Source organism: Cryptomeria japonica, chromosome 6 (assembly GCF_030272615.1).
Source record: "Cryptomeria japonica chromosome 6, Sugi_1.0, whole genome shotgun sequence".
Taxonomy (NCBI): Eukaryota; Viridiplantae; Streptophyta; class Pinopsida; order Cupressales; family Cupressaceae; genus Cryptomeria; species Cryptomeria japonica.
Window position 1 is genome coordinate 8,060,199 of NC_081410.1, and position 26,209 is coordinate 8,086,407.

At 35.3% G+C, this 26,209-nt stretch overlaps 1 protein-coding gene across 2 annotated transcripts; it reads left to right on the top strand.

Annotated features, from left to right (window-relative positions):
* Window positions 1–719: 719 nt before the first annotated feature.
* Window positions 720–22,776, top strand: LOC131069375 (D-amino-acid transaminase, chloroplastic). Of its 2 annotated transcripts, none has more exons than XM_058004757.2 (5): window positions 720–1,323; window positions 1,456–1,541; window positions 7,048–7,223; window positions 21,072–21,745; window positions 22,217–22,776. In XM_058004757.2, the coding sequence occupies exons 1-5, from the start codon at window positions 1,080–1,082 to the stop codon at window positions 22,309–22,311; spliced, it is 1,275 nt and encodes a 424-aa protein (XP_057860740.1). In that variant the 5' UTR covers window positions 720–1,079; the 3' UTR covers window positions 22,312–22,776. The 2 variants fall into 2 exon arrangements, with proteins under 2 accessions (XP_057860740.1, XP_057860749.1); XM_058004766.2 differs by having other exon boundaries at window positions 1,486–1,541.
* Window positions 22,777–26,209: the final 3,433 nt, after the last annotated feature.

Genomic DNA, 26,209 nt, shown 5'->3' on the forward strand with positions numbered 1-26,209 from the left:
CGGGTATTGACACAATAGAGGTCAAGTATCAGGCGACACTTTGAAATGACCACTTTTTGATGTTTTGATGTTTCGACGCATAACTACACATAGAGTTCGAATCGTTACTACCTAGAAGCCAAATCAATAGTCAAAATTCGATGTACCATTTAAGAGATGTGAGTGCGAAATTAGCTAGGGGAAAGGACCCAGTAGTTGAGCATGTTCCAATTGTTGTGAGGGTTGTTGATATCTTTTGTTCCAAAAATTGAACAAATAAAATCTATTGTTTGAAACAAAAAATATCAATTTTTGTTAGGAAATGTACCAACAGTTGTTAGAAAATGTACCAATAGTTGTTAAGAAATGTACTAATATTGTAAAAAGTAACCAATCAGGTGATGCCACATCGGCTGCACAACTATTGGGGTCTCTTTTGCACGTCTATTGGTCTCACTTTTTTTGGGGGCTGTTTTGGACACCTTGGCAAAAAGCATGCTGATGTGGCATCATATTTGATGATGTGGCCCTGAAACCTTAGTTATAAGCAGGGGACTTGCCAAATAAGCTGCTGTAAAAAAATCAGAGTGATTCGAAATTTCCAAATAGGATTTTGAGAAGCGTGAAGTTAGGGTGCACGACTAGTGGGTCCTTTCCCCTATAACAACTAGGTGCTCTTCCTTAAACTTATACATAAAGGTGAATTATATTCCAGAAATCGAGCTTGCAGAGTATGTACAATGCTCCGTACACTCTACGCAATTCAATTCTTTTATTTGTATTTCCTAGGCGGGTTTTCCCTTCTCTGTGGGGGATTCACGTGGCTCACATAACCGGCCATTTATTAAACCAGATTTAGCCTTTGACAATGTCGATCAGCAAAATGCCAACGTCCAGCTCATATACATATATATAAATTTACACACACAATTGAACGAATTCCTTGAAGTGGAAATGGAATCCGCAATGATCACTGCCTTCATATATAAAATCGTTCCTCTATCTAGTATAAATCTGAGCGGCCGATGTAGTTGTAATATTTGCAACCAAATTTAATTTGTTTATTTCTGTGTTTCTTCGGTCTCTTGGTGGTTTCGATCATGGCTAGATTTCTGTTTGTTGGTGTGGGTCACCAAGAACGGGCTCTGACCGGTCTGATCACCTACAGTCCAATTGGTGAAGCTGGTTCATGGAAAAACTCATTGAGGAAAACTAAAACGAAAGAACAGCTAATTGGATCCTCGAAGAAAACCAATTTATTAAATGCCTTTCATTCAAGAAAGATCAATCATTTACCTGCAGCTTTCCGTGGTAATAAAGCAGATGCAGCAGGACCTACAGCAGGTAAGTTGTATATATGATTGATTCATCGCAATTGTGACCGGCTATGGCCATATATATTTTATTTGAATTTTGCAATTTTAATTCGGTACGAGATATGCTCTTCCCATGTTGCATATGCCTTCACTTTTGCAGAAGATAATAGTATAGAACATCATGTTTTAGGGATGCAAGATGAGGATGAGACGGGGCATACTATTCCCATTTTATCTCTTTTCGAGGTTTGTCTCAACCCGAGAACTCAGATGTGAAGACATGTTTCGTGATTTTTCTGATACCATTTATTTAATAATAAAAAAAGGTTATGATCTTTTTGTTTTAGAGTGACTTTTTCACAATGTGCTGCTTCAAATTATTTTGCTTCTGCAAGCAGTTCTGACCTCTTTTTTAACTCTGATGATCTCTTTTTCATTTTTGTTTCTATTAGAGAGCAAAAGTGGGTTTTGGAAAGTGCCCAAACCTTTTTATATTGATTAGAAGGTAAGCATCAACAACATACATACTTGAGATAAAAACTTCAGACCACCAAAAATGCAAAAGGAACAATGCTATAAACCAACAGCGAAAAAACCAAAGCAGCATACAAACAACAGGAAGACAGCAAAGACCACAAGGATTACATGTGAGAAGAAGAAAGGTTCTTAAAAGAATTCACTGCAATCCCTCCCTCCCTCGGAAACTCCAAATGATCTCCATTATCTTACTGTCCAGATCAATCACAGAATTCTCATTCTGCTTCATTTTGCTTCCAGTTCCTTTACTTGGGTCAGTTTCTAGACAATTCACTTTCATCTATAGCATATTTTCCTTAAGCATAATAATGCCTATAATGGAGTTCCTGATTGTAGCCCTATTCAGTTGAATGATCTTACCGAGTGAAACAGTCAAGGCTTCTTGTTCTCTTTCAATCCCGCTCATTCCAGGTTGAAGCACTTCCAGTGCCCTACTTATTTCACATACATCCTTTTACATACTCCACTACTCCTCGTTGAACTTAACACAAGCCTCCTTTTGGGGCTGGTCCCTGTTGATCTGTTGATGCAAAATCGCAAATGATTTGTTTTGACTCCCAGTCTTTAATTTTCATTCATAAGCCATTTAGGAATCACCATTTTGAATGTGATAACCCTTCTTAGGGGAGTCCACTTCGCTTAATAAATCTTTAATGGGAATCTCTCCCTTCCCTTTAGCTTCTCGATTATCAGCATAGTCTCTCATCTTACATAGAAAAAGCTTTCATACTGGGATTCAAGTCTTACCTGTTTATCTCTGTTTTGTCTTCCCTTTGGAGATTGCTGACCCCTTTAATCCCCTTGTCTTTACTACGGGTAGCCTTCCCTTTAGTCAAAACAGAATCCTCCACTTTTGTCAAAATCTATTAGTGAGTACGCATTTTTCTAATTGCTTTGTGTCAACTATTTTTTTCTTCTTACTTTTGTTTGTTAAAATAGCAGATAAAATATTTTCAGCTCCCTTATTTTTTATTTTTTGTGTACATTATGGATAACAGTTTCTTCCTTTATCTATACAGGTTCCCAGTCTGGCTATTTTGAAATACTTGTCATGAAATAAAATATATATTTTTTTATTTTCAGAGGCATAGTTACATTGTCACTGGTTCCAGGTTCAAAGCTCATACACTCCTTCACAAGTCACTTGAAACTAAAAAGACTCCAAAAAAAAATAAAAATCCAAAGAAACATTTTTATGTTATCACAAAGATACGGACCCATCCTTACAATAACCTTGAGTAGGAGAACTATCCATCAACTAAAAGTGGCTGAATCAAGATCACCATAACACCAACTTTGAATGCAGAGCCCATACTAAACAATTAATACAATTGGAATGGAGAGTCCATATTAAACAATCAATACCCTTAAACATACTGAAAACTCAACCTAATCCAGGAAGTTGAAATTCGATAATTATTAAAAATAGCTATAGAGCTTATCAGGCCATATTATTGTGATTATCATTCAGAACAGTAAACTATTTTTTCATGTTCATCCAACCAACATTCTCTTCTTGACACAGCATCATCCCTGTGATTTGAAGTAATTTTTTGCTACATGGAATTGCATGAATTTCTTCTATAGAAAGGTACAACCATGATAGCCGCTTCAGTGCTATTTTTTGTTTCAATTGATTACCTTATCCTTTTACTCTTGTCTGTAAACCATTCTGAAGCTTTAGTGATGACCTTGAAATCATAATCTTGAGCTTAAGTTTCACTTGACTTCCTACTCTATCCCTTTTAGTGGAGGAAACAGAGGAATAGTAATTGCTGTTGAGAAGATTTCCAAAAGTGCTTAGACTTTTTGATTGAAAAAGTAGCCCTATTCTGAAAATATATTGCTAGTTGAGCCATGGTATCCTCTAATGACTCAACTTCAGCAATCTATCATGCTATTGCTGAATCTTTCCTCCTGCATAAGACCGACTTGAAAGAGGTAACAATGAAAAATGAAGCATATGTACCTGAACTTGTATCACTGCTGAGGAGATGCAGGAATATGGTCCAATTCACTCATGGAGGGTAGAATAAATGATGCTAATTTCATTGTAAAGATTACTGAGATGACCCCATGAATGTGAGATTAATCTTGAACTATAAAATGACTCCACTACAAATTTATTTTCAATACCATATTTCTTACTCTCCATCACAAGAAGTAAAAAATGACAACTGACATATTGAAACAGGAGTGCAATATCCATATGTCATGTCCCCATATTGCACTCCTGTTTCAATATGTCTGACATATTGAAACAGGAGTGCAATATCCATATTGAAACAGGGGTTGAAAAATAGGACAGAGATTATGAAGAAGAGGAATAAATTCAGTTCTGCAGATAGATGGGAGAATGATTATATTTTGGATAGCAGATTGCACAAGGAAGACAAGTAAAGGGTGAATCTACCCTTGCAGACCATAAGACGTATGAGGAGCAATTACAAAGGAAGTGTTCAACAGAAATGGCATCGTAAGAACATTACAGAAGCAAGAAAATGTTAAACCAGAGACAGCAATAGTATAACTACATTGGCCACCATTGATCATTACAATGCTAAAGGAAATTGGATCAGACGAGCTAACAAGTAATTCCTCAGGATCTCTACAGACCGATCAGCATCAAATATATATCTCATTCACATTAAGGCAAATACCAGAAATAACGAGCAACGTATATTTTCAGATCAGTTTAGTTCCAAACCATATCGCATTCATTCTAAGGGAGTTATCAGAGACAGCGACATATAGATCAGTAATTAACATTATTTCAATAGACATAAAGTAATACCAAGAAATAAATTTATATATATAGTGAAGCTTGCATTCACAACAAGAAGATATCAAGATAATTTCTCCATCCCGAACTATTCTTAGAATATTAAATTAAATATTATAATGAAATATATTCAGTTCTGATAAAATTATAATTATCAATTACAATTCTCACTTTTATATTTTTAAAATTTGATGTCTCAGGGCTAAATTAAGACAAATCCCAAATGGGGACATTACACCATACCTTGAGACCATTTCGCCATGTGTTCAGATGGACATTCATAAACATGTAAATGAAGTACACTTTTGTTTAAGTATTCCTCTCTTGTGTCAAGTGCCACTTTCCCATATATTATGGCACTTTGGTTGAGCTCCTCCAGTTAGTAGTATGAAGCTTAGAAAGTCTTATTTTAATGGGTTAGTCAATATTGGGGAGGTATACACTGAAATATCTTATAGTCCCCTGCCATGGAGGTTTCTTTTGGTTGCCACTAAAGCCTTGCACGTTACACATTAAAATCAATTTAAGTCTTGAATTGTTTAAATCATAGCATTATTCATTTCCTACTTTTGCAAGTGTTTTAAAATATTTGAGTGATAGTATTAACTGGCCCCTAAATATTTATTTTCTAAAATAATCTCTACATTTAGTTTAGTAGGATACCTTTAAGATATAAGGAATGATTAGCTATGAAGAGATCGGAATGCAATTGAATTTTTTAATCATGGGCGATGAAAGCATGCTTGAAGGCATTGTTTGGGGATTCAATTTGAACGGTTGTGTTGCAGATTAAATGTTTATTCTGAATGTGAGAGTTGGATTTGGTAGAATTTGTAGCCCCATATCTATAATGAAGTGTACAGCATGTTCAAATTTGCATTTGTCATCAGTTTGATGTTGTGGTTTTAAATATTATTTTATGCTTTAATGAGATCTCAGAGTTTGATCAAGTGAAGAACATCATTATTCAAAGACATGATAATTCCACAGCCCATTAAAGTCAATTACAGAGCTTATGGTAAAAAACTGTGTATGAGCTTTTGAATCCTTTACATTTTTGGACAAGAAGCTCTTTGATTCGTGGCAGCATAATTATTCTTCAAACCAGGGATTGCTGAATATGCAGAATTGAATTCTGAGATGCATCAAATATCATCAAATTAAAATAAAACTGATCCACAAAAATACTACCATTTTAGAAAAAGGTCATTTAAGTGAATTTAGTAACAAATGGAGAATAATGTGTTTCTAAGTGAAAGCTTGAAACAAAAAGATTTGAAAGTTGTGGAATTACTGCCAGATTCAATCAACACTATTAAAATTACTAATTCGTGGAGGGTTATAATGGTGGCATATATCCATTTCATTGAAAAATGTTGACTTTTCATTATGTCACATCCCCCATGGAAGGCAGCTTCGACACTGGACATTTCACAGCTACAATAAAAATAAATAATAGACCAATTACAAGAGATCTTTATAACCAAAAAACTGGTCAAAAGGTGAGGACACAAAATCAATTAAAAAAAGCATGGACATGGTATAAGGAAGGAAGTGTGTCAGGCATGGAAAGAAAACAGCTTGCAACAACATTGAAGAAGGTACTGTTTCCATTTGTTGTCCACAAGGAGTCTGAAAAAAACAGGGTGTGGATGCCCATCAAAGCATTAAGGTTAGATGATTTTCGTGAGAGAAGTGTTTTACGCTGCCCTTTGAGGGATGGTGCTGCAGGTATTAAGAGGGGTATTTTTGACTTATAAGAGAGGTGTGGTAGAGAAGGAGAAAAATAAAATGCAGTTTTCAAATTGGAAGCACTTCTTGTATTGGGTAGATGGAGTTTAGATCTATACAAAATTCTTGTTCACTATCCTTAAAAACTAGCACACGCAAAATAGTCATTTTTTTACATGAACTTCTCAGATAGATGGTGAATGCGAGAGCCCTCTAGTGAGTCAGTGAAATACATAAAATTTTTAACTTAACCTTTCCGCTTACAAATCTAATGCAGGCTAGAGCTTTACTTTCTCCAGGCCCTCTTCTTTTGACTCTGTTAGCATTTCAAATTCATATAGTGCCTGATTGTTTTTATTTACTGTCTTATCTAGGGTCTACACGCATGGGTGTACCCCTGTTATTTGGTTTTCTTGCTTCCTAGTTTTAATTAACAGAATGTAATTTCACTTTCATGTTTGATTGCATGTGGTTCAGTTCAAAGTCATTGTTGTCTGGATTTGAATACATTCTGTGCTTCAAGTGGAATGAAATTGGAACTGAAGAATGAACCACTTGGAATGATTTCTTTTAAGTTAACTAGCGGTCAATTATTCAACTCAGCATTAGGATTAAAATTCTTTATAGTAATACGATTGAGTTTTCTCTAATCTTCTTATTAGGTCAGGGGCAATTCTAATAATTAAATATGTTGTGTTGTAGATAATTGAAAAGATGCAAGAGAACAATAGAAGAAAATCCAAGCAGTCTTATGGAGCAATGTATTCAAGCATAATTGGAGGTATAACTGTTGATCCTACATTGATGGTCATCCCACTCGATGATCACATGGTCCATCGAGGGCATGGGGTTTTTGACACTGCTTTGATAATTGATGGGTAAGATGTGAAATGTTTGAGCCAAATTCATTTGTTCTTTTCTACGTTTGATTCACATAATTCAATATTTGAGTTTTTCTTATTTATTTCATTCCATTAACATGATTTTCATTCATATATTTCAGATGAATTCTCTTTAATGTGGTTTATAAAACATCCTAGTAAGTTACAACAAAGGAAAAAGCAAAGGAAAGTATATGAGGATGTAGAAAAGAAAATGCCACATATAAGTAAGTTAAGGGATGTGTGCCACATGTCGACATCTTGCCTTACCTACATATGTTACCACTTACCACAACTTATCCTTTACATTTGGGGGACATTGCACCTTCCCCCATCATTAACTTGAGATCACATTTCTAGACATATATTATCCCTAGGAACCAATGGCGATTCCTCTACCATTTTGTGCTCATGATCTTGGGTGCCACATTGGGGGCATACGACGCCCATCCTAGTGCCTCATGTGCCTATATGGGTATTTTTGGCCATCGGGGAGACCATTTTCTATATGCCCATGCTAGGGAAACCTTATACCTTGAGATTAATCTCCAACCCATATGATCTCCATGCTTAATACTTCTAGATTATTTATTTGCTTGTTATGTGATGTATTTATTACAATCACTACTTTAAATTAGTTACATTCTTATATTACATTTTTCTATTTACCTACGGATATGATGTTATGAAAAATATAGGTGGATAGAGATGTTGACATCTAGCACATACAACATCTTGGTAAGTTATAAAAAAGGAAACAACATAGGAAAGTATTTGAGGATGTAGAAAAAAAATGCGAACAAGCATAGAGTAAATATGTCAGTGAGGAAGAAACAAATGAACCCCAACTAAGGGAAATGGTTATCATGAAAACCAAGATGAAATGAACATGTGAAACACAACAAACAAGGCATGATAAAAAAGGCCATGGTGTTAAAGCAACAAACAAGAAAAAGACAAAAAAAATGAAATCTAAGCTATATATGCTATAATGATGTTCATATATCATTGAACAAACTTTGGAGGCTGAACCTTTTCCTCCAAAGGCTCATGGTTATGCTCATGATCTAACAAACGATCATGATCATCCAATAAAGGTCATCATTTTTGTCGTCATGGATTCATGCTTCTTTTTTGCTTTATTCTTCTATTACATGTTTCTCTTCTTTATATTCCTTTGTGCTAGGCATAACCACATGATCCACTAGCGTTACATTAAGAATTTATTTTCTTATCTAAATTTCATTTCTCTTTACTTGTTGTGGAGGAATGATGGACATTTGATGCACCACAAATTCCCTTGTGGTTTCCAAGTGTTTTTTTGGGAATGGAACTCTGGTATTTGTGGCAATTTTGCTTTTGTCTCTTTATTTATTCATGTTTGATTTGCTCTTTGTGCTGCTCTTTAAGTTTTATTCTTTGTTTCTTCTTTTTTTGCTCTTTTTGTTCTCGGTATACCTCATGAATACCTTATTGATATTCAAATGGAATCTCCTTTGGGGTTGGGATGTATGTGTCTAAAGTGAAGTGACAACTCCACCTTTGGCTCAAAATTATCTCTTGAAATCTTAATAACTCTTCCTTCATAAATGAATTTAATGCATTGATGTACAATAGTACAGTTGAAAGCACAAATTTTAAGTGTTCTTGTCATGATCTTCCAAGTAATATAGAGAATCTATTTTAGCAAGAATAAAATGGCATAATACTTGTACATCTTTAGGATCAAAGTTGTGTGGCAAAATGACGCAACCCAAAGTGTTGATCAATATTCCATTTTTCATCTTCAAGGATACTTCTGAGTGTGCATAAGATTTTGAATTAATACACATATTGATTAGAATATCTTTTGTACCTATGCTATATAGATTTGTAGGATTCACAAGAACATCATGAATATCAACATCATGCATCTTGGCTATGATTATTTTGTTGTATCTCTCTGTCATAGAATGCAATTGGAGTGGGAGAAAAGTAGAAGATGCAACATTAGCTTCAATAGCCCCCACAAAAGCATGTTCATGTGATATATCCTCATTTTCAATATTTCTATTTTCATGTGCTTTAACACTATTTGTATGACATGGAAAAGGATTCATATAAATTTCCAATCTACTATTCACGAATCACAAGTGCCATTGAAGGATTTCTATTATCATAGGACATCATATTGTTGTCTATAAGGTCTTACACCTGTTGTCTAAGACTCATGCACAATTGTGTGTAATGTCTTTTAACCTGATGAAAATTGCAAAATGCTTGGTCATTGGATGTGGTTTGTAGGGATCTAATGGGCAAACAAGAGAGAGAATAATCAAGTTAGCACTCAATGAGCCTCTTTCGACATAAATGAAATGAAGCACAAGAATGAAAGGAGAATCAAATTGTAGTGCCCACTCTCCTTTTGGCTTTCCAGTTTTTTATGGCCTTGTGTGTTTGTGTGGCTTAGACCCTTTTTGGTGTTGGTCGATTTTGACATTAGATATGATGCAATTTTTGTCTCATGGACTTATATATGGTATTCATGTTTTATGCTTTATGGATCATTGGAAGATGATTTACATGATGATGACTATGATGTGTTTATTTGATGTTAGCTATGCTCAATTAGTCAGATGATTGTTGAGATGGATTATATATGTGTTGTTATTATTTCATCATTATGCTTATGGATGTTTATTTGATATGACATACATTGTTTTCTATCTTTGATGTGCTTGGGTGAAAGGGGATAAGCGCCGCACTACTCTTTACGAGTAAGCTACGTCGCTTCCATTCCCTTTTCACGGTATGATGTTATATGGATTATATATATACATGTTCGACAATGTGTTTATGTAGCTGCAGGTGTCGAGCATCGACTCTGTTGGTGTTGGAAATAAGCCACACCTGGACTAACGATGGACTAGTCCAAGAGGGGCCAATAGCTCAGTGGTAGAGTACTCCAGTAGCATATGGAAGGTCCTAGGTTCGAGTCCTAGCTGGTCCATGTCTCGACATGGTATCAGAGCCAGGTCCAGGCTAGGAGCCCCAAGCACACGAGAGGTGTGGCTTAAGGGGGGGTGTTGGTGTTGGAAATAAGCCACACCCGGATCGACGATGGACTGGTCCAAGAGGGGCCAGTAGCTTAGTGGTAGAGCACTCCAGCAGCGTATGGAAGGTCCTAGGTTTGAGTCCTAGCTGGTCCATGTCTCAACAGACTCCACCTAAATTTTCAGGTCTGAGCGTGCTCTATGACCCAATGGTAATGTTGAAAATTTGGAGTTATCAGTCAGACCCTTGACATGACCATCGTTCCTACGGGAACGAGATTACAGCCAAGTATCCTTGTGCTTTGTTGTCCGGTCATGGCAGTTGTTCGCCCTGTTGGTCCTTTGTGTCTTGTTAGTTTGTAGTCCGTTCTTTTTAGAGTATGTTTTAAGGTTTATTTAGTTTTATTGGGAGAGAGAATTAATATTAATATATTAAATGTATTTGTGTATTAATATCAATTAATATACTATAGTGTGTTAAAGCATCGAGTTAAATTAATTATATTTACAAAAATGTTTAACCATTTAATTCTTTTTATAACAAATATAAATGTGGATAATTTTAAATTGGATATTAAATATTTATTTTGGTGATTTTGGAGTGCTCAAGAAAATCAATGAGTAAATCAATTAAATAAAATTAAAATAATCAAGAAAACTAATTATTGGAGATGGTGGGGAATAATCTTGCATGCAGATTTTAATGGGGAGTTACTTTTCGAAAAGGATAGCTCCCTGCTTTTTCGAAAAAGTAGGGGAGAGGAATTTTGGAATTCTTGTGAAGAATTTTCCTATGAATTTTTGGGTATGGATTTTTGGGAATTTGAGTTGTGATTTTCTTGGGGGTTTTTTGAATTTTGGATTGGGGGCTGATAGAAAGGTGGAAGGGACTCTTGATTTTTCTTTCTTGAAGAAATCTGTGGATCCCTTGCAGCGCCAGGAACTCCTTCATTGGGCGTAGGACTCCAGGTTGGGTTTGATCTTGAAAATTGTTTTTCATCTGTACATCTATATGTTCAATAACTTCTATAGGATCATGATGTTTTAACATGCATTGTTTCCTCTTGTGTTTTTGTTTTCTTTCCCCAATTCCTTGCCTCAGTCGGGTTAAAATTTATATTTCAATAGTTTAAAATTATGTCGCATGCTCGGCAATGCGTCTTCTTTTCCTTCTGTAGATTTTTGGATTGCCTATGTTTTTCATATTTTTATTGATAGGCATCTTTTCCTAACCGATTACTATTTAATTGGTATGTTTGCGTTTGCAGTTGATAGACTAGTAAAATGTTTATTATCTTCAACCGTTTATTATAATTGGCCTGTTTCCTGTCACTATCAATTCACTATCCTGTTCTAACCGATTGATGCAATTGGATCAAGTCTTTTCTCCTACCGATTGATATGGAAGGTCTCCACCTATTATTGATTGATCTATTTCCTGCATAAGCCGATTTGCTGTCTGATTACTGCTAGCTCTTAAGTTACCATCCGATAGAAGAAATAGGTTTGTTTGAGTCATCTCCGAAGGCCATAATCGGACTTTGTAACTTTTGTAGACCCAATTTTATGTTTGGTGCACTTCTATCTATTGTGCTTATACGTATTATTCTTCTTGAGTCTGTCTGTGCATGGTTCTCTAGACCATCCGAAGGCATTGTAGATTCATCCCTTTGTTAGTTTAGTGATATTTTGTGAAAATCGATTCATGCTCTAGGTTCTTTCCCTTGACCTGTGTTTTGTGTACTTAGTTCTAACCGATCACTAATGTTGGTAGCATTCTCTTGGAATTGATTATTTAAATCGGTATGCAATTCCCCTTCTATGTCGTGTCTGCTAAATGCACTATAGTAGTTGATTTCCTCAGCGTTTGCCTAACAACTGATTAGTATCGGATTGCACTTCTCTTGACTGATTGTTATGAAACCGGTAATCACACATATCAAGTTACTACCTCCTTTCTGACTTTTCATTATGTTTACTTTTCTTTTTGCCGAGTTCATCTGCTCTTATTGTCTGTTATAACCAGTTTGTATTGGTATGCCTATATCCTTTAACCGATCTCTAAAATCGATGTGCAATAGTGTAATCACCGATTACTAGATCGGCATGCTAATCATATGGTTCAATGCTGTTATTTTTCTTGATCTGTAGGTTCTTAGCTTTTAACCGATTAATATCGGTATTTTATCCCCTCTTAACCATTGGGCATATCATCGGTGCTCATGCTCTTTATGTCTGTTATCGAATTGTATTATGGAGGTGTCGACCTCCGTTGGTTTGCACATTGTCCAGACTCTTTCTCGACTGCGTTGATTCTTTGGTAATGTGATTTATTATTGTGTGATTGGAAAAAAAAAAATTAATTTTTTGATTGTAAAGCGATTGAATATTTTTATGGATGCAGATATATATATATATGTGTGTGTGTGTGTGTGTGTGTTTATATATATTTAGAAATGCACATATCATTATAAGGATCGAGTGGATAATAGGTGTTTTCAATTTGGGATAGTTAAAATCAAAATGTTAACAAAAAATCATATGGAGTTGTAAAGCAGAAAATCGAACCCTAGTTGTTCCCCCACTCCATGGAGAGAGAAAGGAGGTCACTAGGATTGACGGTTTTCACTTAGGAGAGACTTTACATTCAAAAGAGGGGTTGAAACCCACAAGATCCAATCTCACACAATGCAAGACTGGATTCTAAATGAGTTTCAAGGGTTAAGACATCAAGGATACCCTCTTTTGTAAAGAATGTAGATAGAAGGATTGAACTAGGAATGCATGTAAAGTAAGAAAGATTCGCTTGTAGACGGAGATAGGAACACAGGATGAAGCTACGGACCTGAAATTAGCAGTAAAATGTCGAGACGATGCTGTCCTGCAAATTTGAGCGAAAGTTGATGGGACGATGGCGCTCGGAGTGCACACAGTCCTCCAAAAAATCCGCGAAACGAAGGTGGATCTGTTCGTCTCTGCACAAGGATTCCAAATCTTCAATTACAGCCGCGTACCTGCAACCTACACACAGAAAAGAGAGGACGATTGGGGGGTTAGGGATTAGGGGTTTGCCTTTAGGTCAAACCCCGGTTTTGGAATTAACCAAGAAATGAGAATGCTGTAAATGTAAATGTTTGTAATGTAAACAAGTACTGATACCTTGTTGTAAGAATGTTTGTATTCTTACATGCAAAGGTGTAATGAATGTTGTATGTTGTAGGTGATCTCCTCTTCAATGGTTGAACCCTTGTCTTGAATGCAACACCTAGCCTTGAATGGAGACTTAGAATGCTCAATTGCTTGAAGGAATGCTTGAATGCTTGAATGTTTGAATGTTTGAATATCGCTTCCGCGTCTTGCTCTTGCTTACTTCCTTCCTCCCTTTCTAGGAGAGGAAAAGTAGTTTATATACTTGTCAATTAGGGTTAGGAGATTGATTTTTCCGACCTTAGGCCGACCTAGGAACATTATTTTCCGAATTGCAAACTTAAAGACCCGATGCCCAACAAGAGACTGGGCCCAAAATAGGGCCAGGGACTAGGGCGCTGGGCGCCATGGTCCCACCTCCCGGGACAGCAGGGTGCAAGGAAGGATCAGGCCAAGGTGCAGAAATATGCAGTTTTTGATGTCGTAAACAGGTTTCGGGGTCTCCATTCAGGTTCAACGTTGCACCGCCATCGTGAAGACCCAAATGCAGTCGAAATTGCAAGTGTCACAATTTTAGGACGCTACAGGAGTGAAGTAAAAGTTAAGGTTTCTTTTTATGGGTTTTAAATTGTGATTTGATTTTCTCATGTTTGGCATAATGCAACCTTGTGTTTGTTTTGAATTTGGCTATCATAATTTGAAAACTTGGGATTGTTGTGATAAGTGCATTTTGACTCCAGAGTCTTAGGGGATGTGTTGAATCTTTTTATTGCGTTTGGTTATTCTTTGTTTCTTGATCAGTGTCTCTGAATGTCTTTAAATGCTAGATGGTCTTTTCTAGCTTGTATTTATTACCCCCTTTATTGTAATCTTGTTCTAGCAAGTGAGTCAAGCCTTGCTATGGTCGGGACCTTGTCACCTTGAGTTTTTGAGTGTCTTAGGTCTTGTGTTGTATTTTGGATTCCTAGGTGCAAGTCAAGGGGGAGTGGCTTTCATTGGGGGTCAAGACCCAAAGAGGTCGCCAAGGTAACTCAATGAGGGTTTCGTAATCAAGTGGAAATCTAAACTAAAGAACTGGGTGGGTAGTTAGTTCACATTAATAAGATTAAATGTTGTCTCTCTTACTCTTGAATGCTTTTTTAGGTTTGGGGTAAGTAGAGAAGGCTTGGAATGGCATCCACCAATCTTGTCCCTTTGAAAGGTTGGTGTGGTCCACTAGAGTTTGTATGGGGGCCAAGGTCGGTAGAGGTCACCAAGGTAACCAAGGATGGGGGTCGGGACCTAGTGAAGATTCACCAGGGTAACCCATGACAACCTAGTGATGACACTCTTCCCTATTGCATACCTAATGGTCTCTCATTGTTATTTTCATTTTTGATTGCTTTGGGCCTCTGGAATTGGTTGGTTTACTTATGAGTCTCTTGTGATAGTAGTCTAGTGAGTCTCATGTGAGTCATTTGTGTATCCTCTTATGCTTACTTCCGTCTTATGGGTTTAGCTGATATCTCCTAGCATGGGGGTTGGACCTAATGGTACCACATGGTTGGGTGGAGTGATTTTTGCACCCATTGGGTCTTGTTCATCCTTATTCATGTTCGTGATGGCTCGACTGAAGATTGTAGACTTTCTTATTGACCCAGATTTATGTATTCATTTCATTTTGTACTCTAGAGATTATATCCTTATGGATACATTGTAATGTAATTGATGATTATATGTATTTTCGCATGACAATGTATTGAGTATCATGATCCTTTGTAATAAACGGTGTGTCTTTTATTTAAATGATGTTTCTTATGTTTATGTTATGTTGGATCATTTTGGTATTGCTCGAGTAACGACGTTGTGGGGCCTTCAGGACTATTGCAAGCTATTATCTATTCATCTTATTCTTTATCATGTTGTGTCATGTAACTATATGCATATGTATGATTTATCTTTTATAAAAAAAAAAAAATTATTCGCTTTTTCATTGATTTATGTGTTTGAGTCCTTTGGGCCTTATAGCGGGGGCGTTACACAAATTTGGAAATAAGATGTGAAAATTGGAGAATTGCAAATTGTCACATCCTTAAGACAATGGTGTCTCCCCAAGAAAAAGAGTAGAATTATTTAAAGGAGATACTTGGATAGACAATCTAGGCAAGGATAGAGTTAAAACTAGAGATTGAAGGATGGTGTGGTGTTCATGTGCAACAAAAAAATGGGATTCCTTAAACTATTAATTCGATTAACCCATGTTTGGTGGGAGTGTGATGTAGGTGTGAGCTTCCCATCAAAGCATAAATATAGAAGATAGCCATTCAAGAAGAGAGGTAGTGCAACATAGCATGCTAGCTGCCCAAAAAACTCATTTTTGCTTCTGCAATAAGAAAGCTGTCAAGAGTGAGCATGTGTGTACACACAAGCACATGGAGTGGATGAGAAGTGGGGGTTGCAAGTTCCCTAGTAGACATGTATGCAACAATGTGCAAGTATGGAGAGGCATGAAAATTGTTTGGATGAAGTCCCTCAATGAAATGTGGTCTCATGTAATGTAGTGATTGCACAATATGCACAGTATGATGTTTTTGAAGAGGATTTGAGACTTTTCAAAGGATTACCTCAACCAGATGCAATCTCATGGACTGTAATGGTTGCAATTTATGCACAACACGGTGTTCTTGATGAGGCTTTAAGTCTTTTAAAAGAAATGCCTCAAAGAAATTGGGTTTCATGGAATGAAATGATTGTAGGATTTGTGCAAGATAGATTTCTTGAGGAAGATTGTAGGATTTTCAAAGAAATGCCCAAAGAAATTTGGTCACGTGGACTGCAATGCTTCACAAACTTGGTTAAAGGCGTTGGAAACTTTCAAGGAAATGCAACCAGAAAGTGTAAAACTAGATTCTACAATCTCTGTGAATGTTCTCTCTGCCTATGCCAAAATGAGATCTTTGGAATAGGTTATGGATACTCATCAAAGCAAAAAATTGTGGCAACCATGACTCTCAAGAAATGGGTTAATGGGAGAAAAAGGCAGAATGTATACTAGAGCTTTCAAGGTTATTACATGTCAATAGTGTTGACAAAAAGAATTCTCAAATATCTTCATTGTCTTTTTTTCAGTATCATTATCTTTATTTCCTTCTATGAAAATTTTGTATCAATTAGACAATTGAAGGCCTCACTCTCCACCATGATTATTTCAGGTATGGGCATAGTAGATTAGAGTTTACATTGAAGTTTTGCTCCAATGGATATTTATTGGTTCTTTTAGTTGCTTATCGATTATTTTTCTTAGGCACAGCTACTATGAACATAAGTTTAGTGATGTCAATAGTTCTCATAATTTGGATGCTCTAAGTATTTAGAATATGGAGGTAGCCTTTAAGAGAATGGATATTTACTCTAAGATTAACATATATTCAATGCTAGATTTAGAAATTTGCTCATGTAATTATTTGTGACAAATATTAAGAACAATGCTTTTAGCAGTAGTGTAAAGCTGCATTCTTTTATGTCAAGGGATCACTTTTCTGGTATGTTATTTCAATAGTCAAAATAATTACTCATTTCTTCTGAAAATATAGTGGCATTTTTATTCAATCATCCACTGCCTTCTAATCTTAGTTACAACAAGATTGATATTGCTTAAGTTTATTTTATTCCTTTCTAGTTGGGAGTGTTGTTAACAAATTGATTTTTAATCTCTACCTCATTTCTTTTATGCAAGCAAAGCATATTAAATCAGACTATCATAAATAAATTATTACAATAGCTTGGATAATGGCAAATAATATATGTAAACAGTTTGATTCCCTAGCATAGGCTTATATTTATTTGTGACATGTTGTCAAACAAATGAGGTACCAATTACCTGTTCCTATAGTTCTTGGAGCATTTTGTCAAAGCAGTTAACATGCTTGGTCCAAGCTTGGTTAATGCTATCATAAATTTTTCCTCAAAGATTGTTGTGCTAGCTGAAATATGTAGCATGTCTCCTTACTCCACACGGTGATTTTTGCGTAACACCCAACTATGCAACATGCTATTTATGAGATGTATGCTATTAGCTTTATGAAGATTTCCTATTGCCATAGATTATAGAAAACTTGTTAATAACCTATGAAATAAAGAAATGGTCGAGGGACTCCAATGAAGTGAAAAGATTGGGCTAAAATCTAAATGTCAAGGTTCTTGGCATGATTTATGTCTATACTTTGATATGAATGTATTCAGTCTGTAATGTCCCTTTTGGGGATATTCCTGATTTTTGCTCTAAAACAACAATTCCAACTTAAGATGATAATTGCAATATATTTATAATATAATTTTATCAAAAAGGAAGAAATTTTATTATAATAATCAACTTATAATTCTGTGAATAATTCAAAGGATGAACTTATCTTGATTTTTTGCAGTAATTCTCTTTCAGACTTTATTGTTGAAAATCAATAAAACTCAAATTAATAAATCATAGCACAATACTCAATTGATCAAGTTGTGAATTCTACGTAAATCCCTTGCAAATCTGCTGAGTTAAAAGACCCCGTCCCTGACTCAACAGTAATGAAACCAAGGACCCTGTTCGTAGTTTGTCAAAGGTAGGAAAAGACCCTGTCCACCCAAATCTCAACCCATCCTGTGGGCCTTTACCCTGTCCGGTTTGCAAGCACTGACTAGAATTCATTCCACACCAAGCTTGTTCAAGATTCATTCCATGAGATCTTTTGTGGGACTCCTATTCAACAAATAAACTGCAATAAGGGCTGCCTCTACCCAAATTCTTTTATCTAGGCTCTTTTTTTTTTATCATGCTTCCAACCATTTCAATAATTGTCCTATTTTTCCTTTTAGCAACTCTATTTTGTTGAAAAGTGTAGGAAGTGCTAAACTCTCTTTGAATCCCATGTTCTCTACAGAAATCCAAAAATATATTTGACCTATACTCTCCCCTGTTATCTGATTTGTTGATCTTAATGAATTGACCACTTTGTTTTTCAACTAATTGTTTGAACTCAACAAACTTGTCAAAAAAAATTGATTTATCAGCCAAAACAATTGAAAGTGAGAAAATATTTAGATTCATTAAGTGAGAGACTTGCCATAGGACCACACAAATCAGTACGAATAACTTAAAGAGCTTTTCTAGCCCTTCTAGACTAACTAATCAAAAAAGTATTTTTATGTTGTTTTTTAAACATTATTCAAAAATCTCGTGTTTATTCTTAAGTAATGTAACTCCTTCAACCATTTGTTTCTTCTTAAGCAAAAGAAAACCACCAAAATTGAGATTCCCATACCTTTGATGCCATAGCTGACTATCATGCACTTGTGTAGTACTCAAGACTTGCTTGCTTGAAGAAAAGTGAAGGGGAAATATACAATCACCTGTCATCTATGCTTATGCAGCCACTGCACATCTTTGTGACTTTTTTTTAATTATACATTCATTCTTGTCAAAAACAACTTGATGATTTTATTCAAACATCTAACCAACTAATAACAAATTCTTTTTTAGAGTAGGAACTAACAAAATATCTAAAATTAGCTTAATTTTACTATTCTCACTTGTTACTTCAATGGCTCCTTTTTCCTTCAGTTCCATGTGGTTTATTATCCCCCAACACAATAGTACTATTATGTTTTTTATTGAAATTAACAAATAGATTTTTGTTAGAATTCATATGTGAGGAACAACTAGAATCAATATACCACAAAGTCTCTTCATTAGAACTTGTATTCAAACAAGAAAGAAATAGATTTTGTCTCTTCTACAGTACTATGAGCACATTGCTTATGCCAACATTCAGACTCATAATTGCCAAATTTATTACAATGAAAATACTGAACATATCTTTTGTCTCTACCAGTATCTCTGCTTCTACCTTTGTAATTGTTACTTTTTCCTTGAAAACTAGAACCTTGTGAGTAGAATCACCTCTATGCTCAATTTTGGAATCATTGCCATATTCAAATTTGTGATAACCCTTAAACAACTAATGTTTTTTACCTCTTATGGTTGCCTTAGATGCAAATGCATGTTCTAAATATTCTTCAATACTTTTCATTTGTTCTTCTAAAGTTAATAGAATGTCACTTAATTCATCAATTTCCATGGATGTAAGATCTTTTGAAGCATTGTTGGATTGCAAACTTCTTTAAAAAAATTCAATAACATGTTGATTACTCAAATAATTTTCGTTGATTTCTCATCGTAAGAAATTCTTTAACTGACTCATTTGGGCTCATTTTAACATTTTCAGAACTCTTCCTTAGTGTCTGCCATTTAACTATATGAGCACCTTGATATGCATTTACAAGAATATGCCATGCCTGGTTTTAATATATAGCACCACTTATCCATGGAAAGATTGAGTCCTCGTTTTTGTCGATGTACTCGCAAGATTCGCCATCTCAATTTTTTTTTAACAAAATACTTTGCAAAAATTAGCCCCCATTATCAATTCCTCCTCGCAATCACATATTCTGACAATTTTTCTTTTTCCTTTCAAAAAAAACATAAACGAACAGTTCTTGTTCCACCAAAATCCACAAATATTTAAACCTTTGATTTATTGCTTCCTCTTTTTAATTTAAAAGAAAAAACTTATTGCTGTCCCACGTAGCAACATACTCTGAGCAGCAGCAAAAAACAGCAAAAGAAATTACCTTTGCAGCAGTCTCCTTTCCTTCATGATCACCCTTCAAACAGCAATTTCCTTCACTTCTGCGATCTTTATCTTTTTTCCTTGTGTTTTCCAGACTGGTAGCACTTAAATATTATTGGTAACTTCTCAAATCTGTGGGAGTCTTCAAAGAATGCAGCAGTCTTTCCTGGCAATTTTTTTCTTCCTTATCTCTGCAAAGTTCTGTGGCGGCTCTCCCTTCTCCAATTGGTGTTGATTGACTGCCCTCCTCTTCGCAATAAAAAACTGTGATCTGAATTATTTGAAAAAACTAGCAGCCTTCTGCATGTTCTAATCACCTAACCTTTGCTCTGATACCAATTAATTGAAGGTATCGAACAATTACAAACAAATTTCTAACAATGATCTGCAGATCATCAACACACCAAAAAACAGACATAATTGGAGGACACACCAAAAATCCTTGATAAAATTCATCGATCAAACTTCACATTTATGCAATAGGATTCATGATCGAATACAACTAATCACCTAACAACAACTAATCTCAAAACTTTTTTTTAACAACAAACTGATAAACTAACAACAACGTTTATTATCTTACATGACGAAGTTCTGTTCTAGTTTGATATTTCATCAATTTACATGTCTTATCAAAAATAGTTCAACTAACATTTTCTTTTTGCACAGAAAGTTGAAAATTTCAGTCACTAAAATTCTCTAATTTTGTTTTTATTCAGAATTTTTTAGTTAGGGAAACTGTGTTTATTCGTAGAATTACAGATCAAGGCTCCTTCCCGGACTTAAGTATTCTCTTTCCTCATCTACCTGGATTTTTGCATATTATGACAGGTTATAACACAACAATTTACCTAATGTCAAAAAAACAAATTTTTGCCAATTACTTGTTTATGAATACTTAATCCACAAATTACAGAATTTTGGTATTCCAACATGAAATCCAAGGTTACATTTTGTCAGAAGTAATAATTCAAAAACATATTCAGGAGCTGATATTGTTCGTTTGTGTCCAGGCATCTTTATGAGTTGGACTCCCACCTAGATCGTTTATTGAGATCTGCATTAATGGCCAAGATTGCTCCTCCTTTTGATCGCTCATATTTAAGAAGCATTTTAATACAAACTGTAGCTGCATCACAATGCAAACAGGGATCCTTACGCTACTGGTTAACAGCAGGACCTGGAGACTTCTTCCTCTCTTCATCTGGCTGCCCAAATTCTGCCTTTTATGCTGTTGTTATCGAAAATGCATTGTCATTTCATACAGAGGGCGTGAAAGTCGTAACATCTTCAGTGCCCATGAAACCCCCTCAGTTTGCGACCATGAAGAATGTAAATTATCTACCAAATGTTCTCTCAAAAATGGAAGCAGAAGAAAAAGGAGCTTATGCTGCTATATGGTTTGATGATGAAGGCTTTGTCGCTGAAGGACCAAACATGAATGTTGCATTTATAAACAAGGACAAGGAGCTTCTAATGCCATCATTTGAAAAAATTCTGAGTGGCTGCACTGCAAAGCGCATGTTAGATCTTGCTTCAACTCTTGTAGAGCAAGGTGTCATCAGTGACATTCGAATTGGGAACATAACTGCTGAAGAAGGCAAAGCAGCAGAAGAAATGATGCTTATTGGAAGTGGTGTGCAAGTTACGCCTGTTATTATGTGGGATGAACAACCAATAGGAAATGGTATGCCTACAAATCCTTATTCTTTGATAAAATAACAATAGTAGCAGAATTATAGTTACATTATCCATGAACGCGTTTGAAACACAGATGATCATTGACAAACCACGTGTTACAACAAAATCTGCTTCTTGCAGAGGTTATAAGCCATCTTTTGACTGAATAAAACATTGCTAAAAGTAAAGGTGACTACTAGGTCGCCAACATTATGATGCATAAGATCATATGCAAGGGAATTTCTTTTTCCATTTAAGTTATTAGTTTTAAACATACAACCCTAAATCTCATTGGATTCAAACATGCGACACTCATTATGAATTTTATATGCTAGCTCAGGCTGTACACCTAATGGGATTGCTTTCTTTATATTTACTATCTATTAAAGTGCTACCACAGATAACTGGTCCGAAGGATGTAATCTTGCCAATTTCTTGCATACCTTAATGAGCATAATTGTTGGATATCTCTGCGCAGGAAAATGTGGACCTATCACACATACGCTTTTAAACATGCTTTTGGAGGATATGAAAGCTGGCCCTTCATGCATCCGTGTTGCAGTTCCCTATTGATGGGAAAGTGCCCAATAAGAGTTTCGTCTCCTTCGACAAATGTTTGCTTTGATAATAAGCATGGAAGCGTACAAGTAGGTTTTCACCCCAAAGGATAAAATGACCGAATAAATTGATATTTAAAGTGCTTATAATCAGTGTAAATACCATGTTGCATGGGTTGATTGCCAGTACCCATTTGGTGGACAGTTCGTCTGAGTAATATCTGCCATATATTACAAAATACAATAATTTTAACCTGTATCATGCTATTTTCAAAATGTATGTGATGTCACATCCTCATAAAACTGTTCAAATACCCCTAGATCTGTTGTAATTTGGATTACGGTGGCAACTTGTCAGCTGTGATGTTTCATTTTGATTGTGTATTTGTGTACGCACGTATAATTAAAATGTTGATTACTGGTGAATGTGATTTTATTTCACTTCATTAAAATCGAACATATATGAATGTGTTTATGACTAGCCTGGACTAATCTCTATTCTATGTGAAGAACATTTGCTCATTTTGCGGGTGCAAGGTGATGTGAATTTTGCAGCTTGTCAAGGAGGAAGGGTCTAATGCCAACTTCATTCCAGAACCATTTTTTTACAAATGAAAGTTTGACCAAAACAGGAATGAATTAATAGATTTTTGCAATGATTAAAGTCCAGTGGTTTTATCAGCATCAATATTTAGGAGCTTAGAAGGTTCTCTCATATATATCAAATTCAATTTATTTTTAATACACATTAATCGGTGATTATGATTATAATCATCATCTAAATTTTAAATGATATTTTAAAACAAATATACAATATTTGGTTATATAGATAAAAATATAATAATAATAATCTCATTCAAAAAGAAAAACATGAACTGCAGAAGTGGTTCAAATTTGTGTATGGTACAATTGGTATACTGCGCTTTAAGCTCTCTATAATGAATTTGCACCCAACACACTTAGAATTTGAGCACTTTAGTGAACACCTTATTACATATATATACTTGTATCGTAGATATTAATTGAGCATGGAGCACAAGGTGGGTAAGATAAATAAAATTCATGAGAAGAGAATACCTTGAAATGAAAGAGGCAGACAACAAAACTAAGGAGGCATCGATAGGAATGGCAAAGCAGTGGAGCTGCAAAGGTGCCTCCAATTTATACCCACAAACCATGTTGGACACTGTCCAGATTTACTATTGTGGCAAAGTTTAGATTGTTTTTGTTTTTGTTTTTTAATTGAAGTTTAGATTGTTGTTGCAATTACATGAATGTTGTAATAATAAAAGAAGAAAATTCTAACGTTCACAAGGTTAAACATAGTCTATGGGACAATTTGCCTGATTAAACCGATTTTTGCAATTCCATCCTTTCTTTATGCAAGGGGATGATGAGCACCCCAATTTCTCAATGGTCTCCTCGTTGAATAAATTATGCTAGGAGCTAACTGGTCAAGATGTGTACACACTTGTCTCTCCCATCCTTGAGGGCATCACACTCTAAAATGAAATGTTTTTTTATTTTTACATTCTCAAAAGTTCATAAAATACACACTCTATTTTCTCAAGCTTCTTTTGGCCTTTTCCAACCCTTGGTTTCACAACATAGTTGATGAGAGTTAGTTCTAAAATAAGCAATAAGAATTTTGGGTCTCTACGAAATATTAGCCCCTATGTATGTTTTTTGATAATGGTTAAAAGTAGGATTGTACTCATTGATATAATAATTCTTCTTTCTTCCTAGCTCTTTACCCCAGATATGCTTGTAGAACTTGTCCATAACAAAAGCTTTTAACTCTTTACTAGACACTAGGCACGTATTCAAGTATAAATTTTATTTACTCATTCATATGTTGTTTTGCTACATCCTCTTCTTTCTTTTGCACAATATGTCATTGAAAACCAAATTGGGCCATCTACCTTCTTCCATTTGCTTGTTGATTTTTAATAAGTTACGATACGCACCATAGCAATTGCTTCAAAAGGAGCAGCCCCAATTTCACTCAGCATTATATCACAAGGAACCCCACTTTTAATAATGAACTTGCTTGCGATCAAACATTTTTTGAATTTGCTCAATTTGCTTCCACTGTGAATCTAAAGTTGTATTGACCCATAATTCAAGTACAACCAGAAGCATTAAAAGTCCAAAAAGTATTTGGATGGTTTTCCAATCCCATAGCTATGCCTCTACATCTATTTTAAAAAGCATAAAATGTTTTTCGACCTCCTAAAGTTATCTTCTTTTTGCAGCTTTCTCAACTTGGACTTTTGTTAAAGTCAATCCTGAGATATTTGTAATCAATAAATTCTTCAAGAATATTGCCTTCAAAGTAGAAATTATGCTTGTTTTGTTTTTTTCTATTAGAGAAAACCATGACTTTCGTCTTGTTGATATTGACTTGCATCCCCACCACTTCGTAAAAATGATCAAGGACATATAAGTGCTCTTGCAAACCAAGAGTCGATTTAGCAATTAGAATGGGTCATCCACATAAAGAAGAAGTCTTATCACCAACTCACCCAAGCAGATACCATCGACATCTTACAAATTTAACGACTCTTCTAGCTTGTCAATATATAAGCCAAAAAGAGTATAGGATAGGGGGCACCCTTATTTGACCCCAATATCACTCCAAAAACTTTCTGAAATGCTTGTTGAGGTTTTGATTTTGATTTTAACCTCATCATAGAGCCTATGGACAACTACTCTAAAATGCAAAGGAATCTTAAGTTCTATCATTTTGTGCCAAAGTTTGTCCTTAGGGACCATGTCAAAAGCCTTTTTGAAATCAACAAAGTGACAAAAGGCTTCTTCCCTCTTCTCCCAAACCTTTTCAATGATGCGCCTCACAATAATACCATGATTAACCATGGAATGCTTAGGTTTGAAACTAGTTTGCCCCTTTGCATGTTTATCTTTTTCTTCCACTCATTTGCTAATTCTATTTTCTATCGTGCTACCAAATAATTTGCAAAAGGAGGATTTATCATTATGGTCTTGTAATTGGAAGGAACGTTAATGTCACCGCTCTTGAAAAGAAGAATCACAAGGCTAATTGTCCAATCTCTAGGAGACCCCTGTTGGATGATTTTGTTGAATATTTTCATAATGTGTGGTGCAAGAGTTTTCAAACCCCACTTTAAATGCTCAACTTGAAGCTTGACCAAGTCTTTTGCTTTTCCAACACCCAATTTCTTAATACCCATCTCTATCTCTTGCACGGTGAAAACATTTGCAACAATGTTGATTTATGGTGGAGGATCATCTTATTATAATATAAATTTATAATATTATAATTATTATGACAAAAATTTGAGAAAAAAAAGAAGATTTTTTTGGAAATGAAAAGGGAGCTTTCTTTTTTAAAGATCAAATTTATGAAGTATTTATTTGTTGGCATAGATTTTTTTAACTAAAAGGGGTAAAAATTCATTCAAACTAGAAGAAGTACAAAGCAAGGACTTCACATAGCCTTGTCAAGCTCCACTAAGTGGTCCAACTTTTGAGACAAATCCAGGGGTAATTGACCCCTATCCACGTTGTTCCAATTATGCATGTGATCAGAGGCCCATTTGGCCAAACAATCCACTACTCTGTTCCATTCTCTAGGAATATGATTAGAAGTGATAGACTCCAAAGAAGCACACGAATTAAGAATCTGATTAACAACCAAAGCTAAATGCCAACTAACATCTTCTAAAGTTTTCCTATTCAACAAATTCACCACCGCCTGGGAATCAAAGTCACAAATGATCCTTCTCCACCCAAGCTGACAGTTGCGTTCCACAACATATAAAATGGCAAGAGCTTCCATCGAATTATTAGTATGAAAATCCTTGTAAATAGAAAAGATAAAGTGAATAGTCCCAGAACTATCCCGACCAACTCCACCAATGCCAGTATGACTA